The sequence below is a fragment of the Ovis aries genome, chromosome 16 (assembly GCF_016772045.2).
Source record: "Ovis aries strain OAR_USU_Benz2616 breed Rambouillet chromosome 16, ARS-UI_Ramb_v3.0, whole genome shotgun sequence".
NCBI classification, from domain to species: domain Eukaryota; kingdom Metazoa; phylum Chordata; class Mammalia; order Artiodactyla; family Bovidae; genus Ovis; species Ovis aries.
The window spans coordinates 56076654-56096501 of NC_056069.1; the positions used below are offsets into that span (position 1 = coordinate 56076654).

At 41.6% G+C, this 19848-nt stretch overlaps 1 protein-coding gene across 4 annotated transcripts in view; it reads right to left on the minus strand.

Moving 5' to 3' along the window:
* Window positions 1-5777: 5777 nt before the first annotated feature.
* BASP1 (brain abundant membrane attached signal protein 1) overlaps window positions 5778-19848 on the minus strand; it is a 54981-nt gene continuing 40910 nt past the window's right edge. For all 4 annotated transcript variants that reach the window (XM_027980150.3, XM_042233920.2, XM_042233919.2 and 1 more), the window contains one exon: window positions 5778-7311. In XM_027980150.3, the coding sequence (XP_027835951.1) occupies window positions 6616-7302 (687 nt within the window). In that variant the 5' untranslated portion in view covers window positions 7303-7311 and the 3' untranslated portion in view covers window positions 5778-6615. The remainder of the gene's footprint in view (window positions 7312-19848) is intronic.

Genomic DNA, 19848 nt, shown 5'->3' on the forward strand with positions numbered 1-19848 from the left:
AGGATTGATGCTGAAGCTGAAGCTCCAATACTTTGGCCACATGATGCGAAGAACTGACTCATTGGAAAGACCCAGCTGTTGGGAAAGATTGACAGCACAAGGATAAGGGGACAACAGAGCATGAGATGAATGGATGGCATCACCAACTCAATGGACATGAGTTTGAGCAAGCTCTGGGAGTTGGTGATGGACAGGAATGCCTGGAGTGCTGCAGTCCATGGGGTCACAAAGAGTTGTACATGACTGAGTGCCTGAACTGAACTAAACTGAAAACTCTGCTATACAAAACCTTTTGAGGGCTCAAGCCTGGTCCCTGGTCCAGAAGCTAAGTCTTCTTCTGTGGAGATCATGAATCTAACATCGTTCACTTTGAGCTATCACTTGCATGCCCTAGCCATTGTTAAAAGTCTTGCAATGAACACTGGGTACATGTGTGCGTGCTCAGTCACATCAGTTGTGTCAAACTCTTTGTGACCCTTTGGACTCTCGCCTGCCAGGCTCCTCTGTCCATAGGATTCTCCAGGTAAACATACTGGAATGTATTCCCATGCCCTCCTCCAGGGAATCTTCCTGACTCGGGGATACAACCCAAGCCTGCCTTGTGGGCAGATTCTTTACCACTGAGGAACCAAGGACACCCAGGGTACACGTGTATCATTCACTAGTGCTTTTCTCAGGTTATATGCCCAGTGGTGGGATTGCTGGACCATAATGTAGTTCTATTCCTAGCTTTTTAGGGACTCCACATACTGTTCTCGATAGTGGCTGTATCAATTTACATTCCCACCAAAAAGGAAATAGGCACCCAAATCCAGGAAGCCCAGAGTCCGATACAGGATAAATCCAAAGAGAAATATACAAAGACACATATTAACCAAACTAACAAAAATTAAACACAAAGGAAAACTATTAAAAGCCACAAGGGAAAAGCAAAAAAAAATAACATACAAAGGAATCCCCATAAGGCTAACAGATGATTTTTCAACAGAAACTCTGCAGGCCAGAAGTGAGTGGAAGGATATATTTAAAGTGATGAAAGAGGAAAACCTAAATCAAGGTTACTCTACCCAGCAAGGATTTCATTCAGATTTGATGGTAAGAAAATTATCTTCCAAGCATCTGATTTCCAATATTGTGTAAATTGGTTAAAAATAAAGACTAAAATAACTGCACTGTTACGCTGGAAAATAGAAATCAAAAGAATGAGGACTAATCTCATCAATCTTGAAGAAAGAATTTGGATTACAACAAAATAGTAAATTACCTAATTAGTAATTTTTTCCCATAAATAAAACTTGAGTGAAATTTACTGTATGTCAAAGCCTTATGTCTATAAAGAAACAATGTAAATGTGTGTTCCTAAGCCAGTTTTGACAGTGGATGGACATCAATTGATATGTTGAGTGTTACAATGAAGATAACGTGTTTCAATAGAGCATGGTATTTAATTTAATGGAAATTAAGATTTGGGGATGTTTTAAGAATGCTCAAACTACCGCACAGTGGCACTCATCTCACATGCTAGTAAAGTAATGCTCAAAATTCTCCAAGCCAGGATTCAGCAATACATGAACCGTGAACTTCCAGATGTTCAAGCTGGTTTTAGAAAAGGCAGAGGAACCAGAGATCAAATTGCGAACAACTGCTGGCTCATCGAAAAAGCAAGAGAGTTCCAGAAAAACATCTATTTCTGCTTTATTGACTATGCCAAAGCCTTTGACTGTGTGGATCACAATAAACTGTGGAAATTCTGAAAGAGATGGGAATACAGACCACCTGACCTGCCTCTTGAGAAATCTGTATGCAGGTCAGGAAGCCATAGTTAGAAATGGACATAGAACAACAGACTGGTTCCAAATAGGAAAAGGAATACGTCAAGGCTGTATATTGTCACCCTGCTTATTTAACTTATATGCAGAGTACATCATGAGAAAAAAGCTGGAATCAAGATTGCAGGGAGAAATATCAATAACCTCAGACATGCAGATGACACCACCCTTATGGCAGAAAGTGAAGAGGAACTAAAAAGCCTCTTGATGAAACTGAAAGAGGAGAGTGAAAATGTTGGCTTAAAGCTCAACATTCAGAAAACGAAGATCATGGCATCTGGTCCCATCACTTCATGGGAAATAGATGGGTGGGGAAACAGTGAAAACAGTGGCTGGCTTTATTTTGGGGGGCTCCAAAATCACTGCAGATGGTGACTGCAGCCATGAAATTAAAAGACGCTTACTCCTTGGAAGAAAAGTTATGACCAACCTAGACAGCATATTGAAAAGCAGAGACATTACTTTGCCAACAAAGGTCTGTCTAGTCAAGGCTATGGTTTTTCCAGTGGTCATGTATGGATGTGAGAGTTGGACTGTGAAGAATGCTGAGTGCCGAAGAATTGATGCTTTTGAACTGTGGTGTTGGAGAAGACTCTTGAGAGTCCCTTGGACTGCAAGGAGATCCAACCAGTCCATTCTGAAGGAGATCAGCCCTGGGATTTCTTTGGAAGGAATGATGCTGAAGCTGAAACTCCAGTACTTTGGCCACCTCATGCGAAGAGTTGACTCATTGGAAAAGACTCTGATGCTGGGAGGGATTGGGGGCAGGAGGAGAAGGGGACGACAGAGGATGAGATGTCTGGATGGCATCACTGACTCGATGGACGTGAGTCTGAGTGACCTCTGGGAGTTGGTGATGGACAGGCAGGCCTGGAGTGCTTCGATTCATGGGGTCGCAAAGAGTCGGACACGACCGAGCGACTGAACTGGATTATGAGAACAAAATGTGTAGCTGCTGCACCTAATTATTTTCCCAACTGAGGCAACTAAAGAATGTCTAGATTTTATCAGCACCAGATGGTTGACAACTATGCGCCCAGTGTACACCGAACCTTGGCCTTGACTCCACTAAGAATGGCAAGTGGGGTTCCTGGATGGTGGCCAGGTGAGGCTTCTGCCTCAGTGACCACAGACAGGCTTAAGATGGCCTGCTTTTAGGGTTGAGGCCAGGCAGGATCACCACGGCACACAACAGCTCTTAAGGACTTGAGTCCATCCCTACCATGCAGCAGCAGTGTCAGCTACTGGACAGGACATTCAAGGTGAAGGGGACACAGCTGGTCACTGTGGAAAAGCTCATTTCACTGTTAGTTTTTGCTGTAGGTACATATGCACCCAGTGAGTGTTAGCCCTGGAAGCCTTTCTTCTCCATAAAGCAGATGTTAAACACGCATGAAGTGGTGAGCCAAACATGTGATGAGTCCCCAAATAACTTGCCAGTGACGCACAAGTCTATGCAGTACCTTCCTTTTATTTAAAATCATTCATGAGAAGGGAGCAATTGAGCTTCCTCCAGAGTTAAAATGGACGCTCAACATTTCCGGGCTGAGTGCATCACTCCCACACACAAAACACGTTCTGCTGAATACACAACTTCAAACCAAGGTTTTCTTCACTACAGTAAAATTAAATGTCACGAGCACTAATCCAGGAGACTGATTTGATTGTTCTAATCATCCAAAAGCCTAGTGAGTTTTTTATGAGAAAAGAATGAAGAGAGTGAATTTATATGACTTTCATCAACGAGCACGTCTATCTGCAAGAAATGCATGGTACTTAATATTAGTAATCATTTAAATATCCTCCATGGTTCAAAGAATCTGTTCTCTCTCTACCAGCACCACTAATCCACCCCCGAGCTATTTTACATAGGCCAGGACACACTGGTAATAATGTGGACATTTCTCTGCTATTTTTCTTACCTAAAACAGCTGCTTGGTGGTTAATGTGTTTACATATTTCTTGCTGTGCTTTCAAGCATTAAGAGTTTAAATTTATTTCACTACAGAAACAAGAACCCTCATTGAACCCTAGTATCCAGTTTCACCATTTCTTCTTCTCCAGTATAACCCACTGGCAACATCTTAAGTGTGGTACAGACTAGACTACTGAGATGATCATTGGAGGGGACTTCTTTCTGCTTTTTAAATCATGTGTATTGTAACCCATAAAAACTGAATAAGGTCCCTCCTCATCCACTGTTCACTAGTGGATGAGGATGAACTAATTTTGGGAATTAATTCCAGTATACTGGCCCTTCACAAATTCTAAAGAAAATTTCTTAGGTTAGGGTCTATTTATTAGTCTATTACTATTATTTATTACTCTATTACCACCCAACCCACTCTTCTCAAACCTGGCATTTGATGGACTCAATCATGAGAAATCTTTGTCTAGGATTAACTTTGGGGCTTCCCTGATAGCTCAGTTGGTAAAGAATCTGCCTGCAATGCAGGAGACCCCAGTTGGATTCCTGGGTTGGGATGATCCCCTGGAGAAGGGATAGGCTACCCACTCCAGTACTCTTGGGCTTCCCTAGTGGCTCAGCTGGTAAAGAATCTGCCTGCAATTCGGGAGACCTAGGTTTGATCCCTGGGTCGGTTAGATCCCCTGAAGAAGGGAAAGGCTACCCACTCCAGTATTCTGGCCTGGAGAATTCCATGGACTGTAACAGTCCTTGGGGTCACAGAGTTTGACAAAACGGAGCAACTTTCACTTTTCAGGATTCACTTCTCTTTTAAGTGCTTTATATTTGAGATTTGGCTTTTAATAACCAACTGCAAAAGACCCAAACCACTACCAAGAGATTTGAGACAATTCCTTCTTTTTTTAGGTTACAGCACTGATGCACCTGCCTTGCTGCTCCATAAAAACAACTGCTGATACTAATTTCCCAACCCCTTCCCCATCTATGGAATATGAGCAAACTGAGGGTCGCCATTCCAGCCCTGGGAGAGAAATCGAGGGACAGAGGTGACATACCTTCTGTTGGGACATACCTGTCCATCCCATAAAATCATCACCAGGCATATACACAAGCTAGTACTTCAGACGTGAAATGGGGTTTGTTTTAACCCTCTTACATGCAAGAGAGAAGCCTGCAATTAGAAGTGACTTAAAAGCCAATGGCACCCCACTCTAGTACTCTTGCCTGGAATATCCCAGGGACGGAGGTAGCCTACCAGGCTACCATGGTGTGTAGGCTGCAGTCCATGGGGTCACTAAGAGTCAGAAACGACTGAGCGACTTCACTTTTACTGTTCGCTTTCATGCATTGGAGAAGGAAATGGCAGCCCACTCCAGTGCTCTTGCCTGGAGAATCCCAGGGACGGGGGAGCCTAGTGGACTGCTGTCTATGGGGTTGCGCAGAGTCAGACATGACTGAAGCGACTTAGCAGCAGCAGCAAAAGCCCTAAGTCATCAGTGCAAAACCAGAACAGGAATCCAGTCACTCCAAAGGCCGGTTCCATGCTTGGTTTCACTCCACAGCTACCACGAATATGGTATACAAACAGATAAAATAACCTTCAGTGGTTTTACAACTTACCTGCATGGCATCTACCTATAAGACCTTGTGATTCTCTTCTACCCACCCTTTAAGTTCAAATCCATTTATTGTCTTACAATGTATTTCATTCAAAATATGTGACTTTTAATTAATCACATCCTCATTTTTTATAGAGTATATCTCCATAGACTGACACTGATCCAGCTCATTTTTTTAAACAAATAATCTTGAAGATCCTGCTTTATTTTTCTATCCAAATATACCCAAGAAAACTCCCAATAATTGTTCTGTTCTCTACTGAGGCAATGACCCAGGAGCAAGGAAGGGTCATGGTGGTAAAAAGAAAACCAGTAGTCTTCGTGACTTCATTTTAATTGTTTAACTTTATTACTGTTGCACCATTTATACAATTACATATAATTTCAATGCATCCATTGTACTTTTTTTTTTGTTTTTTGTTTTTTTTTTTAATTTTTATGTTTTTCCATTTTCCAATGAGTGGCGTGTTGGTGTCTGTGACACAGAATGGAAGAGAAAACTGGAACTGCAATGAACGCAGACTTTTTTTATTTTATTTTTTTCATTTCCACTGACCAATAAACAGAACTACAGGTGCACCCAACCACGGACATGCATTAACTCGTCATGAGAAATCTAGGGAGGCTAAGTAGGATGAGAGAATGTTTGTTATTCCCAAAAAGACCAGGGGAGGAAAAATGGAGTATTGGCATCAAGATACATGTGGACAGGCTACGGTGGGCTGTCTGAAAGTTGGCATTCATCCACAACATTAAAAAAATATCAAAATAAGAAAGGCTGTAAATGAAAAAGAAAACACAGAAAATACTGCTTTCATAAACATCTGATTGCCTTGGCACAGCCCTGCGGGCAGAATCAAACGGATCACTCCCCACCCCCTGCCCCTTGCAGAAAGACAAGATGTTCAGATCTTAGTGGCAGGATCGCATGTGACCGCAGTTCAGGTACAAAAGATGTACTGCACTTTCAGACATTGATCTTGAAAATCCAGGGCTGATCGGTAGAGTTGACTGAAGGTATATTAGATATTTCCCCACAAAAATACTATTTGGATTCTCCCCACCCCCTCCCTCCCTTTGATGGGACCACATCCTTATTCTTGGGCAATACATATGATTACTTCCGATTTGAAACAAGTTAGTATAGGAGAGAGAGACAAGAGAGAGAGATAGAGAGACAAGAGAGACAGGTCGTCGTTAAGCTGTATTCTTTTTTTTTTTTTCAATAGGCTGTCCTTTGTTACTCTTTCACTGCTACGGTTTGATCGGAATTAGCTGCCGGGGTCTCGGCAGGTTTGACCTCGTCTGCGGGGGCTGCGGGGGCCTGAGCCTTGGGCGTGGAACTCGGCGCTTCCGTGGCTGCCGGCGTCTCCTTGGAGGATGGGGCAGCCTCAGTGCTGCTGGGTTTTGAGTCTGAAGCTGGGGCCCCGTCACTTTTCGTCTCCTGCGCGGCAGGAGCGGCGGGAGCCTCAGTCTTTGTGGGGTCCCCTCCCTCCTTGCTCTTGTCATCCTTGGTGGGGGCCGCGGGCTCCGCTGCCTCGGCCTCCGAAGCTTTGGGGGCATCGCCGCCAGCGGAGGGGCCTGAGGCGGCCGCCGGCTCCTGCTCAGCATCTTTGGGGGGCTCCGGCTTGCCCTCAGCCCCCTCCGTCGGCTCAGGCTCTGCCTTCGGGGCGTCTTCCTTGGCCGCCTCGGCGTCTTTCTCACCTTCCTTGTCTTCTGGCTTGTTGGCGGCGTCCTGGGCCTCCTTCTCCTGCTTCTCCTCTTTGCCCTCCTTCACCTCTGTGGTCTCGGCAGCTGCCTGGGTCTCATTCTCCTTCGGGGTTCCCTCCTCTTCTGTCCCAGCTCCTTCAGCCTTCTTGTCTTTGTCCTTGGCCTTCTCATCATTCACATTGTACCCCTTCTTCTTCTTGCTCAGTTTGCCTCCCATCTTGGAGTTCTGTAACAACACAACATAAAACAAAACGAGAAAGAGTTACTTGAAGCTCTAGACAGAAGGTCTGCATCCCCCCAATTCATGGGTTGACATTCTAAACCCATGGGTGACAGTATTAGGAGGCAGGGCGGGGTGGGTGGCCTTCTGGAGGTGATTAGGACATGCTGGTGGGGCCCTCATGGATACTAGCACCCTCATAGAAGCAACCCTGGCACAGACCTCTCTGGCCCCCTTCCCCATGTGCCCTCGAAGCCAGGAACCAGCCCCCTATAATCTCAAAGCAGGTCCTCACCAGATACCAAGTCTGCCCACATCTTGATCTAGGACTTCCCACCCTAGCAGAACTGTGAGAAATCAATTGTTATTGTTTACAAGCCACTCTGCTGCTGCTGCTAAGCCACTTCAGTCGTGTCCAACTCTGTGCAACCCCATACACGGCAGCCCGCCAGGCTCCCCCGTCCCTGCGATCCTCCAGGCAAGAGCACTGGAGTGGGTTGCCATTTCCTTCTCCAATGCATGAAAGTGAAAAGTGAAAGTGAAGTTGCTCAGTCACAGGTGACTCTTAGTGACCCCATGGGCTGCAGCCTACCAGGCTCCTCCGTCCATGGGATTTTCCAGGCAAGGGTACTGGAGTGGGTTGCCACTGCCTTCTCCCACAAGCCACTCAATCTACGGTAATTAGCTACAGCAGCGCTAAGATGCTCGTCAAGTATAAAAACTGAAAGAGGCTTCTATTTACAAAGAGAAGGGTTCAAAACACTACTGAACCGTGCACCTTAGAATGGTAAACGCAGTAAATCATATGCTACAAGTATTTCATCACAGTTAAAAATAAAATAAAATTTAAACAATGAATCATTTAAAGTATCTGATCAGTAGTAAGCCAAGGACATACCCAGCTAAAATCAAAGAACAGTGATTAAAAAGACTAAGACCGTCAACTGCAAAGAGAAACGGAGCCACGATTTGTGTGTCTGCTTCCTCAAGTCCAGCTCAGACACCAAGGACTGAACAAATTGGCAGTGACAGCCGTTTTAGATTTATGGGAGAGCTAGTGAAAGGTGTCATAATTTTAAAACACATTCCAGAGAAATGACGCAGCTGGAAAAAACCACACAGATCTCAAATTTCGAGAAAATAATCTCAAGCTTCAAAGTCCACTATTCGTATATGCACTCACATCTTCAAAGACCAAAGGCAAGGAGGATTTGGTCTATCTCATTAAGAAGGACCCATTAAAGGAAAACGATTGCTCAGAAAAGAGTGTCACCAGTTACATCTGGTTTGTTAATTGTGTCAGACTTGTATTCATTGCTTTTCAAGGTATTTTTGGCTTAAAAGAAATAGTTCCATAGTAATATAACAATGTCCTTCATGATCAATTTCCTGATGAGAATTCAAACTAGATACTCAACTTTAATGGCCATTAACGGCCTTTTCACTCAAAAGTAAGTCGCCAACTTCCAGGAGGCTGACACTGACTCTGGTATAAGAACCTGAGTGTACTTGATCCTGAATGTTTCTCCTCTGGTACTAAAGCATTCATCCAAATCAATAATCGGCAATATTCTCTTTCTTCCCCACAAATAAGTTCAGGAGAAAAAGAGAGAGAAGAAAACGTACCCTGTGCTTTGCGTCCCCGCATACAGGTGACGCCTCTGGTTCTGTTTCAGGTCAGAACTGACCCCTGGCAGAATTATATTGTACTCTGTGATGTGGTTTTTTTAAAGTATTTTCCATTTAGAATAGAAAATTTTCTGCTTATTCATTCCATTCCTTGGACTCATGATTCAGGACAGTGATAACCTACATTTATCTTATTTAAGAGCCGGGTGTTAGATACAAAAGTGCTATTCTTCAGTCAAAATTTGTCTCACCATGATGTACGTGAATTTCCTGTCTGGAATGACTTTAATAGTTGGGGAGAAAAAAAAAAAAAAGCAATAAACCAAAAGATGACGAAAATACTGTTCCTGTTCTCAAAGAAGACCTTTATTATGTTATCAAAGTAAGAATTTCTCTTATACACATTTCTTTTTCAAAAGGGAGTGACTTTGGTCATAACCTACTTCAGACATCCGACAGGCTATATTTGATTTAATTTTGGGTTATTTTTCCCTCAGAAGTGAGAGCACGCATATATGATAAAAATACTTTAAATGCACCTTTATCCTGTAAGCAATCACAAAACAATAAATGAAAATATGAAGAAATAAACTGGAGCAGTATTTTAAATTATAGTTTAAACTCTTTCACTGAATTCTAAATTACCCAGTGTGTATGAATGGTGCATGTCAAAATGTCAACTCTGATATTTCAAGATATTTTGGTACATTAGGTTAGAGCTGCCGCTGCTGCTAAGTCACTTCAGTCGTGTCCAACTCTGTGCGACCCCATAGATGGCAGCTCACCAGGCTCCCCCGTCCCTGGGATTTTCCAATTAAGAACACCAGAGTGGGTTGCCATTTCCTTCTCCATTGCATGAAAGTGAAAAGACAAAGCAAAGACGCTCAGTCGTGTCTGATTCTTAGTGACCCCTTGGACTGCAGCCCACCAGACTCCACTGTCCATGGGATTCTCCAGGCAAGAGTACTGGAGTGGGGTGCCATTGCCTTCTCCAGCTAAGAAACAGAAAACCTGGCAGGTCTGCCTGGTAGAATCTCTTCTCAATTCCATAATAGAAACCCATGAACCGACTTAGAAAGTACAGAAGACAAAGTATAAATGTGGCGGGCATATGACCAAAACCAAGTGTCCTCTCTGAAATACTCAGCATGAAATTGTATACAGCTATCCCTAGAGACTTAGTCATGTTAGTTAACAAACTTAAAATCTACTTTACTAAAATTGGTGTTCTGAAACACAATTAGGGCCAGTCTCTATTCTTTGTTTCTGGGCAGGAAATGAACAAATGTACATAATCAAATTCTAAGTAAGAAAGTATGTCTCCATTCCTACTGGTCTTTGAAAGTTAATAAACACTATCACTTTTTGCAAATTTTCCTGTGTTAGTTATAGTGAGGTATCAGAGGAAGTCTTATAGAATTCTCTAGAACACTGGAAAAGCAGAACAGTCTGATTATTTCTCAAGAAAATATGGGTGAAAACCTTGCCAACAACCAGGGATAAATTAGAATTCTAATTTCAAGTCTATTAACTGTTTCCAGGGGTCCAGGAGCAACCCTAATCCCAAATATGTTACTAAAGTATTTTATTTAATCTTCTCAACAGCACCATGAGATCATAAGTACACCATTAGTATCTTCCTGTTATCCCTATCCAAATTCTAACTAGCTGAGTTCATGGAGCAGCGTCATAAAAGAAAAAGGCCAAGTCCTACAAAATTAGGTGAGGCAGGGTGGCACTGTCTAGGTTGTCAGAGAACTCCACTGAGAAATTAGCAAGTGGGCAAAGTTCTCATCTCAGGAAGGGTATCCATCCTGAGTCACAAGGCTGGTGCAGATCTAGGGCAACTCAAGATGTTGACATGATTAGGACAAATTTCAGATTTTCTGGTACCTTCTGTCCCTGTAACTTTTTATCATCCCATTTGCTAATGGAGCTTTGTATCAAAATCCTAAAGAAATAAGGGGTGGTGGGCATATATTTTTTCTCTTATTTCTATCCCTTATAATTTTGAAAGAAATCAGTTGGTGTAGAAATTCAGAAGTTTGAACTTCTAAATTAAAAAAAAAAAAAAAAAAAACAGTTAAATACACACACAAGCACATCAACTAGTAATCCATCCTGGAAGGTACTGAAACCCAAATCTTTCCCTGATAGCTCAGTTGGGAAAGAATCCGCCTGCAACGCAGGAGACCCTGGTTCGGGAAGATCTGCTGGAGAAGGGATAGGCTAACACAGTATTCCTGGGCTTCCCTTGTGGCTCAGCTGGTACAGAATACACCTGCGGTGTGGAAGACCTGGGTTTGATCCCTGGGTTGGGAAGATGCCCTGGAAAAGAGAAAGGCTACCCACTCCAGTATTCTGGCCTGGAGAATTCCATGGCCTGTATAGCCCATGGGGTCACAAAGAGTCAGACACAACTGAGCAACTTTCATTTTCAAGCTACAAAGAAAGGGCTAGGCGACCTTTGCATTTCTCCACATTGAGACATTTCCCAGCCACTGAGTGACATAGCAGGAAAACTCAGACCTGTGCACTGAACTACGCTCTCCATCTTGATATGACAACCAAACGCTAAAGTTGATTTATTAGTTACAACATCTCAGAGGAAAGCAAACTCAGGAGTTGTCCCTTGAAATTACAAAAGAATTGTATGTTACAAGGGCCAAAATTACAGACCGATGGCTTCAAACTGGCCTAGAAAACAACTGACAACCAACAGCAAGAGACAGAAACGTCACTGTTTTTAACCTTGAAAATGTTGGACAGGACTTACTTCATGGAGACGTTGCACATGCCACTTCATGAGCCTGCAAAAAGGGCTAGTTCTTTCCCCATCATTTAATTTTGCAATTCTTAGATAATTATGTGCTTGTAAACTGTAAGAGAATAGCAGGCCACAGGTTCCACAAACACACTCTAGAATCAGGAATTAGAAGCACTGGGGTTAAAATATTTTTAAATGGCATCAAGATCTTTGGTATCTGTGTTTCAAGGATGCTCCTGCTGACTGCATATGCGTGGAAAAGAAGTTTGTGTGGTTATCTGTTGTCGCCATGTGCACATGAATGCTAAGTTGCTTTACTTGTATCCAACTGTGTGACTCTGTGGACTATAGCCTGCCAGGCTCCACTGTCCATGGGATTCTCCAGGCAAGAACACTGCAGTGGATTGACAGACATACCCTCCTCCAGGGGATCATCCTGACCCAGGGGTGGAACCTGTATCTCTAGTGTCCCCTGCACCGGCACCACCTGGGAAGCCCCTATGGTCACCTATTATCCCCATACTGCGAATATTAATATTAGTCTACTCCTTTGATTGGATTCTTTAATGTCCTTAAGATTCTTGAGGTTAGATATCTTTTAAAAATATAAACAGTCTATTATACCAAGAAATCATTTCCCAGACAGAAGTAAAAATTATGGATCAGTCATCAAATCTACTTCCTCCCAATCTGAGCGCATACTCAGAGTGATCATAGAAGAAACATCATTTTATCTCCCCACTAATTCTCTGTCACCTGGTCTATGCAAACAAGAAAAAAAACTCCCTCTCAGTTCTCAGGATGAACAGAATCCAAATTCTTCAATTAAAACTATTTGTTTTACTCATATACATATGTGAAAGACAAAAAAAAAAAAAAAAACTGATCTACACTTTATCTCAGGTAATAAGCTAAACATAGAATGTTTATGAGGGAAGGTAACAGTCAAATGCCACCACCTATCTTTTTTTTCCCACAGATGAAACTTTTCTTTTATAAAGTCTCAAATCATGTCATATTTTTCAGGTACTACGGTATTCAAAATGGCTCACAGCTGCCGTGTGACTTATCTGCTCCTCCATTCTTATAAAAGTGAGCCTCTATCTAGTTAATTAATCCCCCTTGGCTATATACACAAATACTCCAGAAGAATGAAAATTCTGCTCTTTGGTGAAGAGAGAAAGTGACGTTCTAGCACTGGTATGTGATCAAAGCAACCTGGAAGGGAAGGTGGGGAAACAAGAGAGAAGCCATGAGAATCAGAGAGAAGATCAGTGGCGGGTATGAAGCCCCGGAGCCCAGTTCTTTGCCTACACCTCACATCAGGACTCAGATCACATCCATGTGATAGAGTACCTTCCTTGCCTCACCTTAAGTAAGGTAAGGCATTTTTTGGCCTCAGAAATAAATCCATGAAGTAAATAATAAATGGCCTCAAAATTAGATTTTAATTGTTTCTCCAAAACAAAATATTTGGAGGATTTTGTTGAGTCTTTGAGCTACCAAGTATTTATTTTCTTGTAAACGGAATTCCTGTTTACAAGGTAATGGTCAACGACCAAGTTGAATACTAATACATATCTATGAAGAGAAAAAAATGTAATTCTACATATCACCACTATTGCAAAGCTTAAAAGAATTTTCTTTGAGGCATTCAGGTGAAGAAATAACTTGAAATATTATATGGTAATAATGATACTCTAATAATAGACAAAGATAGTTGCTTCCACAAAGCTCTTCAAATTCTTTGATCCTTTTGCTCCAGGAAGGCCGTCAGAGAACACGGAAGATGGTCCTTAGCCATTCAAATCATCTAAGTTTGTGTTTATTTTGTACACACAATCCCAGGACATGCTAGGCAAAATTACATCTGTATTAGATGAACCACAATTCGTACAAATTCTAATATGATCAACTCATATAGGAGTTTCTCAATATGTTTTTAAAGAACGTGCCTGCAATGCAGGAAACGCAGGTCAGAAAGATCCCTTGGAGTAAGGCATAGCAACCCACTCTAGTATTCTTGCCTGGAGAATCCCATGGACAGAGGAGACTGGTGCAGTGCATAGAGTCACAAAGAGTCAGACACAATTAAAACAACTGAGTACGCACATCAGCATAGCCTACCAAATTAAAACTTAGCTTTCGTTTTGGGAAAATAAAAGTAGAGAGGCAGAGGACAGTGTCATTTTGGAAAAATTATAAATATTTTCTTTACAACTCATATCAAAAACAAGCCACCTAGCACTCACTCACAGTATTATCATTTCCTTTGGAAGCAACCATTTTTGCTTTGTTTTGCTTTGAACTGAATTGAGCCTAGAAAATGGAATATTTCTTTTAAGAAAAAAAAATTTTTTTTTCATTTGCTTATAAAGGCCTGTATCTTTTCATGGATCCCCTTGCATGTTTAGAATCTGACTAGAAAATAGTTTTACCTAAGAAATCTGTCATGAGTTGCTTGTTTCCAAAATCAAGGGGTAATTCATTTCTACATCTATTGTAATGGAAAGCTATACCACACAAAACTAGGACACAGCTGCATTGTTACAGAGCTACTTAGAATGCAACATTTGAGAAGATTTTGTTTGGAGTTTATCATAAGTTGGGAAAGAGTTCCAGTCAGTTACAGATTTTTAATACCAACATCTTTGCTTTGGGAATATTAGCATGAGGTCATGGTGACTTTAATACAGTAAGAGCAAAGATTCACTGCGTGCTAAGTTGCTTCAGTCGTGTCTGTCCGACTCTGTTCAACTCTATGGACTGTAGCCTGCCAGGCTCCTCTGTCCATGGGATTCTCCAGGCAAGAATACTGGAGTGGGGTGCCATTCCCTTCCCCAGGGGATCTTCCCAAGCCATGGGGAACCCGAATCTCTCTTGTCTTCTACACTGGAAAGCGGGTTCTTGGCTTCTTCTCCAGGGGATTGCAAATCCTCCTCTTTACCTCCTTTTACTGCCTATGAATATCTGCTCTTCCTCTGGATCCAGTCGTTCTCTGCACTGTAACTTATAGAAACTGAAGCCAAATATTCAATCCTACAGGCTTCTTGAGTAGGACAGCTTCAGAGGCAAGATAAAAGATCTAGCAGTGAAGGATTTAAATCTTGACTCCATCCTGCACCAAAGGCAAAGCGATGGTAGTAGCAACTGGAAGCCCACTGGGATAGTTTCCCTGTTCCCAGCTAAGAAAAGGAGCCCACTGGTAGACTATGGGAGTGGAGTCACCGAGCCAACCTGGTGCTGAGTAGTCTCTATAGAAAGCGGTTCCACCCCTTCCACTGACTAAGGTTCTCAAATAACCTGGCTACCATGTGAAAACACATGGCTCGGCCACTCTGCTCATATATTCCTTTGCTTTCCATCATGACAACTGTCTGTGTTTTAAGACACAGGAACTCAAAACCCTACCTACCAGGATAGGACTTAATCAATATTTTAGCCATTGTGAAAGTGTTATGATTTTCCAAAAAAAAATAAGATGTTTCTGGGACTCCTATTTACTCTTTCCTTTCTTTAGTCTGAAATAAAGCACTAAGTAATCTGGTTGTGTTCAGTGAGAGAGAATGGGGTAAATATTGAATTCAAAGGAGTTTTAAGTTGGAGAAATAATGTTGTCATCACCAACTTTAAAATTTCAGTTCTTAGAGGCAGGTCTAAGGAATAGCATGCCACTGGGCATACTAGAAGCAAAGAACTCTCAGGAACCATTCTGCATTCTGAAAGGAAAACTATTGGTGATTAAATGTAAAATCTTTATCTCAGCCCATGTACTGAACTGTAGATGTTCTGATATGCAGATGATCACCATCATTTAGGTAGCATTTTATTGGTTACATTCATTAGTTGGCTTCCCATATCTTCAGATGAAAAATGCAAGTCCCAAGTATAGCACTGACTCTCTTCAGAAAATGCAACCTTGCATAATGTCACAGTTTCTAGGCATTAACCACCTGGAAACCACAGGGATTATGTGTTTCCTAGATTCTTCCTACAATGACTACATACTTCATGACATTTTCCAGTTCCATTTCTCCTTAGCATAATTCTGTATTTTTGTTACTTTGTCAGTGAACAATGATGCCATTCTGTGACAATGAAAATCACTGGCATACATTAACTGGTATATAAAACAAAACAAGAAAATGATTAACAGAGTATTTCTCCATATGGCCTGAAGGTTACAATATTATGACTTCAATGCGATTCCCTATTTATAGCGCTCTCTGCACTATTATATAGGCATTTTTCTATATAGGACAGCTTGAATCATACAAAGGTCCCATCCACTGCCAAGTTTCTACTTTGAAAATACGAATTTGGATTAATTAATCACTTCATCTAGAACCAGGAGACTATAAAGTTCTTAGGGATAATGTCAAACAGATTACAGTGAAAAAGATGACGCCAAGTCTATGGCAAAACCTAACATGAATATACAACAGTATGTGTCGGAGACTGAAGTGTCATTTCTGGTTTGATTGCTGCTTCATCGTGTGATCAAGATGAAGAATAGTGTCTCCTTTTGATTCTGTTTCCATCTGTGAGGCAGATATATTTTCTGCTGATTATAAGAGGGAAACAGAATCAAAAAAAGACCGTTCGTCTTGATCACGTCATGAGAACCAATCAAGATTTCTTGACGAAGTTAACCATGTGGTCATAGCAAATTAAACTGTGTCACTCTGCAAATTCAGGGCTATAAAAACTCAACAGGTTTCAATACAAGACAATCCAATTATTGTTTTTTTAAGGTAACATACAAAGTTAGAACTGACTCATAAAATGCATCTGCAGACAAATATCACCAGACGTGCTGGTTTTATAATGATTCTGGCTGAAAAAAATCCAAGTTTTGATCAAACCTACCTGCATTTGCTTCAGGTAGGTTTGATCAACAACTTTGGTTTTTTTCTTTCTTCACCTTAAGGAAAGAATTTTAAAAGCATGGAGAAACACAACAAATTCAAAATACATTTACAATAAGAGTAGAGGGGAGGAAATCTAAAACATGATTGTTTATGTCCAGAAATTTCTGTTTTTAATAAATGACCTTTCAAATGCCAAAAGTTTTATTCTAAAGAGGAAAATGAAATAAAGATAATATTGCCCATGTGTATTTTCAATATTCCTACCAGGGTGCACTATGTCATAATGATTTGCTCTTAGGTGTTATCAATGCCTGGTGATAATGTCCATTGTTGGAATTGTTGTCGGTATCTGATTCAATGAAAGCTTCCATTTGGTAACATCACCAACATTTAGGGATGGGAATGTCCTCCAGGGAGAGGGTACTACAGTAAGAATTGTCAACCCATGTCTAAATTTCTAAGGCAAACCTATTAAATACGAGTAAAAGTTTAGAGAAACATTTTCAAAGTTAATTTATTTCCCTGTCACAATAAAAGTGTTCAACATTGTAAAAATGTACTGTAAAATGTGCAAATCTGTGGAAGGCACACAGATACACAAACACTCACCCTGCTACAACCCAATTTTCCTAGAGAGCTGGTTAAGATGAGTTATAACTACAGTCAGAAAGCTCTCTTATAGAAAGGGAAATTAGTCACCAATGACATTTCCATTCTCCATTATGAAGTCCAGGCCCTATAGAGCATCCTCTAGTATCTTTAAAGATCTCTCATCAAAAATTCAACACGCAGGGGCTTCCCTGGTAGTCCAGTGGTTAAGTCTCCGTGCTTCCAATGAAGGGGGTGTGGGTTCAATCCCTGGTCAGAGAACTAAGATCCCACATGCTCGGATAAAAACAAAAATCCAACATGCGGAGTTGACTTAAGAACTTAAAATCTTCAGAAATTATTCCAGATTTAAAAATAGACTTGCTCTTTAGTAGGAAAAGAAAAATTTTTTCAAGTTAAGTAAGACACAGCAGAGAACACATAAGAGCAAAAAGTCTACTCTAGTCTAGCACGAGGGTTCAGTTCAGTTCAGTCGCTCAGTCGTGTCCGACTTTTGTGACCCCATGAATCATAGCACGCCAGGCCTCCCTGTCCATCACCAACTCCCAGAGTTCACCCAAACTCATGTCCATCGAGTCGGTGATGCCATCCAGCCATAAGGGTTACACATACAGAAGCAATTAAAATGAGACAGCAAAAAATTAGTTTTCCCAGAAGAGATGACCTTTAGTTGAAGTTGGGAGACAGACAAGGTGGAGTTGGAAACAGCAGAAATAACCAAAGTATTTATACACTAGAACTTACTCTGTCTGGGACTGTCTTACTATTTAATCTTTACATATATTAACCCATTAGCCCATAATCTCATCAATCCTATAAGAAATTATTACCACTTCCACTTTATCACAAGGAAACTAAGCCAAATAACCAGAGAAGGCGATGGCACCCCACTCCAGTACTCTTGCCTGGAAAATCCCATGGCTGGAGGAACCGGGTAGGATACAGTCCATGGGGTCTCAAAGAGTCGGACACAACGGAGCGACTTCACTTTCACTTTTCACTTTCATGCACTGGAGAAGGAAATGGCAACCCACTCCAGTGTTCTTGCCTGGAGCATCCCAGGGACGGGGGGAGCCTGGTGGGCTGCCGTCTATGGAGTCTCACAGAGTCGGACAGGACTGAAGTGACTTAGCAGCAGCAGCAGCAGCAAGCCAAGTAACCTACCCAACATGACACAACTGGCACTCTGGAAACAGTGGTGTGAAGCCACACACTCTGTCTCTGGAGTGAGGTCTCTTAAACACTATGATAAACTGCCTTGAAAGCTACCTTTCAATGAAAATGGGGAATTGGAAAGCATTTATGTTAGAGCAAACAAACAGGATGCTTTCAAATTGTGGTGTTGGAGAAGACTCTTGAGAGTCCTTTGGACTGCAAGATCAAACCAGTCAATCCTAAAGGAAATCAACCCTGAATATTCACTGGAAGGACTGATGCTGAAGCTGAAGCTCCAATACTTTGGCCATCTGATGCAAAGAGCCAACTCATTGGAAAAGACCCTGATGCTGGGAAAGATTGAGGGCAGGAGGAGAAGGGGACGACAGAGGATGAGATGGTTGGATGGCAACAACAACTCAATGGACATGAATCTGAGTGAACTCCGGGACACAGTGGAGGACAGGGAGCCTGGCGTTCTGCAGTCCATAGGATTGCAAGTCAGACACAACTTAGTGACTAAAAAACAAACAACAACAGCAACAAATTCTTGACTGAAGAATCTAGCCAAGAGTGTATGAAAAACTTATTTACACTTTGGAGCTAGGTGAGGACTTATCTACCTGGAGGGAGGGGTGATGGAACATAATCTATCAAGGTTGCCTAACAGAATGTTTATACCTACATGGCAGAAAGCGGAAAACCAGATTTTTCCAGAAAAGGGGGGGGGGGGGGGAAGGTGTCAGAAGTCAAGAAAGAATTTTAGGAAGCAGCTTGGAGGAGTTAGATTCTGCTACAAAATGAGTTTTTAAAAAAACAAACCAAGAACAGAAATTGTGCAATTTGATCTTGTGATGAGTTGTTTACTACTGACCCTGGAGTGACTCAGGTAGGAGTGAAGACATTCACCTCTTTGGAAAAGGCTCAAAAAGGACATGAGCCAGAAAAGATATCTACAAAAGCCCACACTGAAGGGTTCTGGTGAAGTGAAAGCAATCTCAGGGCAACAATTTACAGTTTTGTCAATATTGGATTTTATTTGCTTATAAGGATTTGGAAAAACTGAAAATACATATGGGAAGATGGGATGAGACAAAGAATAAAGAGAAAAACTAAAGTGGAAAGATAAAGGAGAAATAATGGACAGGGCACAGTTCTTAAAGACTGCCAGTCAAGATTAAGCTTGGTAAACAGGAACCCTTGCTATACAGATGGAGGAAGGAGAGGGGTTAAGTGAATTTCAAATCCAGTGGTTTTCCCAGACTGGCCATCGGCATAGCTCTCTTTTAAGTGCATGTAGTCAAATCCGAATTATTCCAGACCAAAGACTCAAAGACTCTCTAGAGTCAACATGAGATCACGTGTCTTGGAAATAGCCATTGACCTAAGGTACTTTATCTTCTCAGTTCTTTCATGTAACAGTTAAGAGATTTCTCAAGTACTGGAAGGAAAAGGACTGATATTTCATCAACTAAAATGTGTGAAAATGCTAAAGAATGAATACAGTGACCA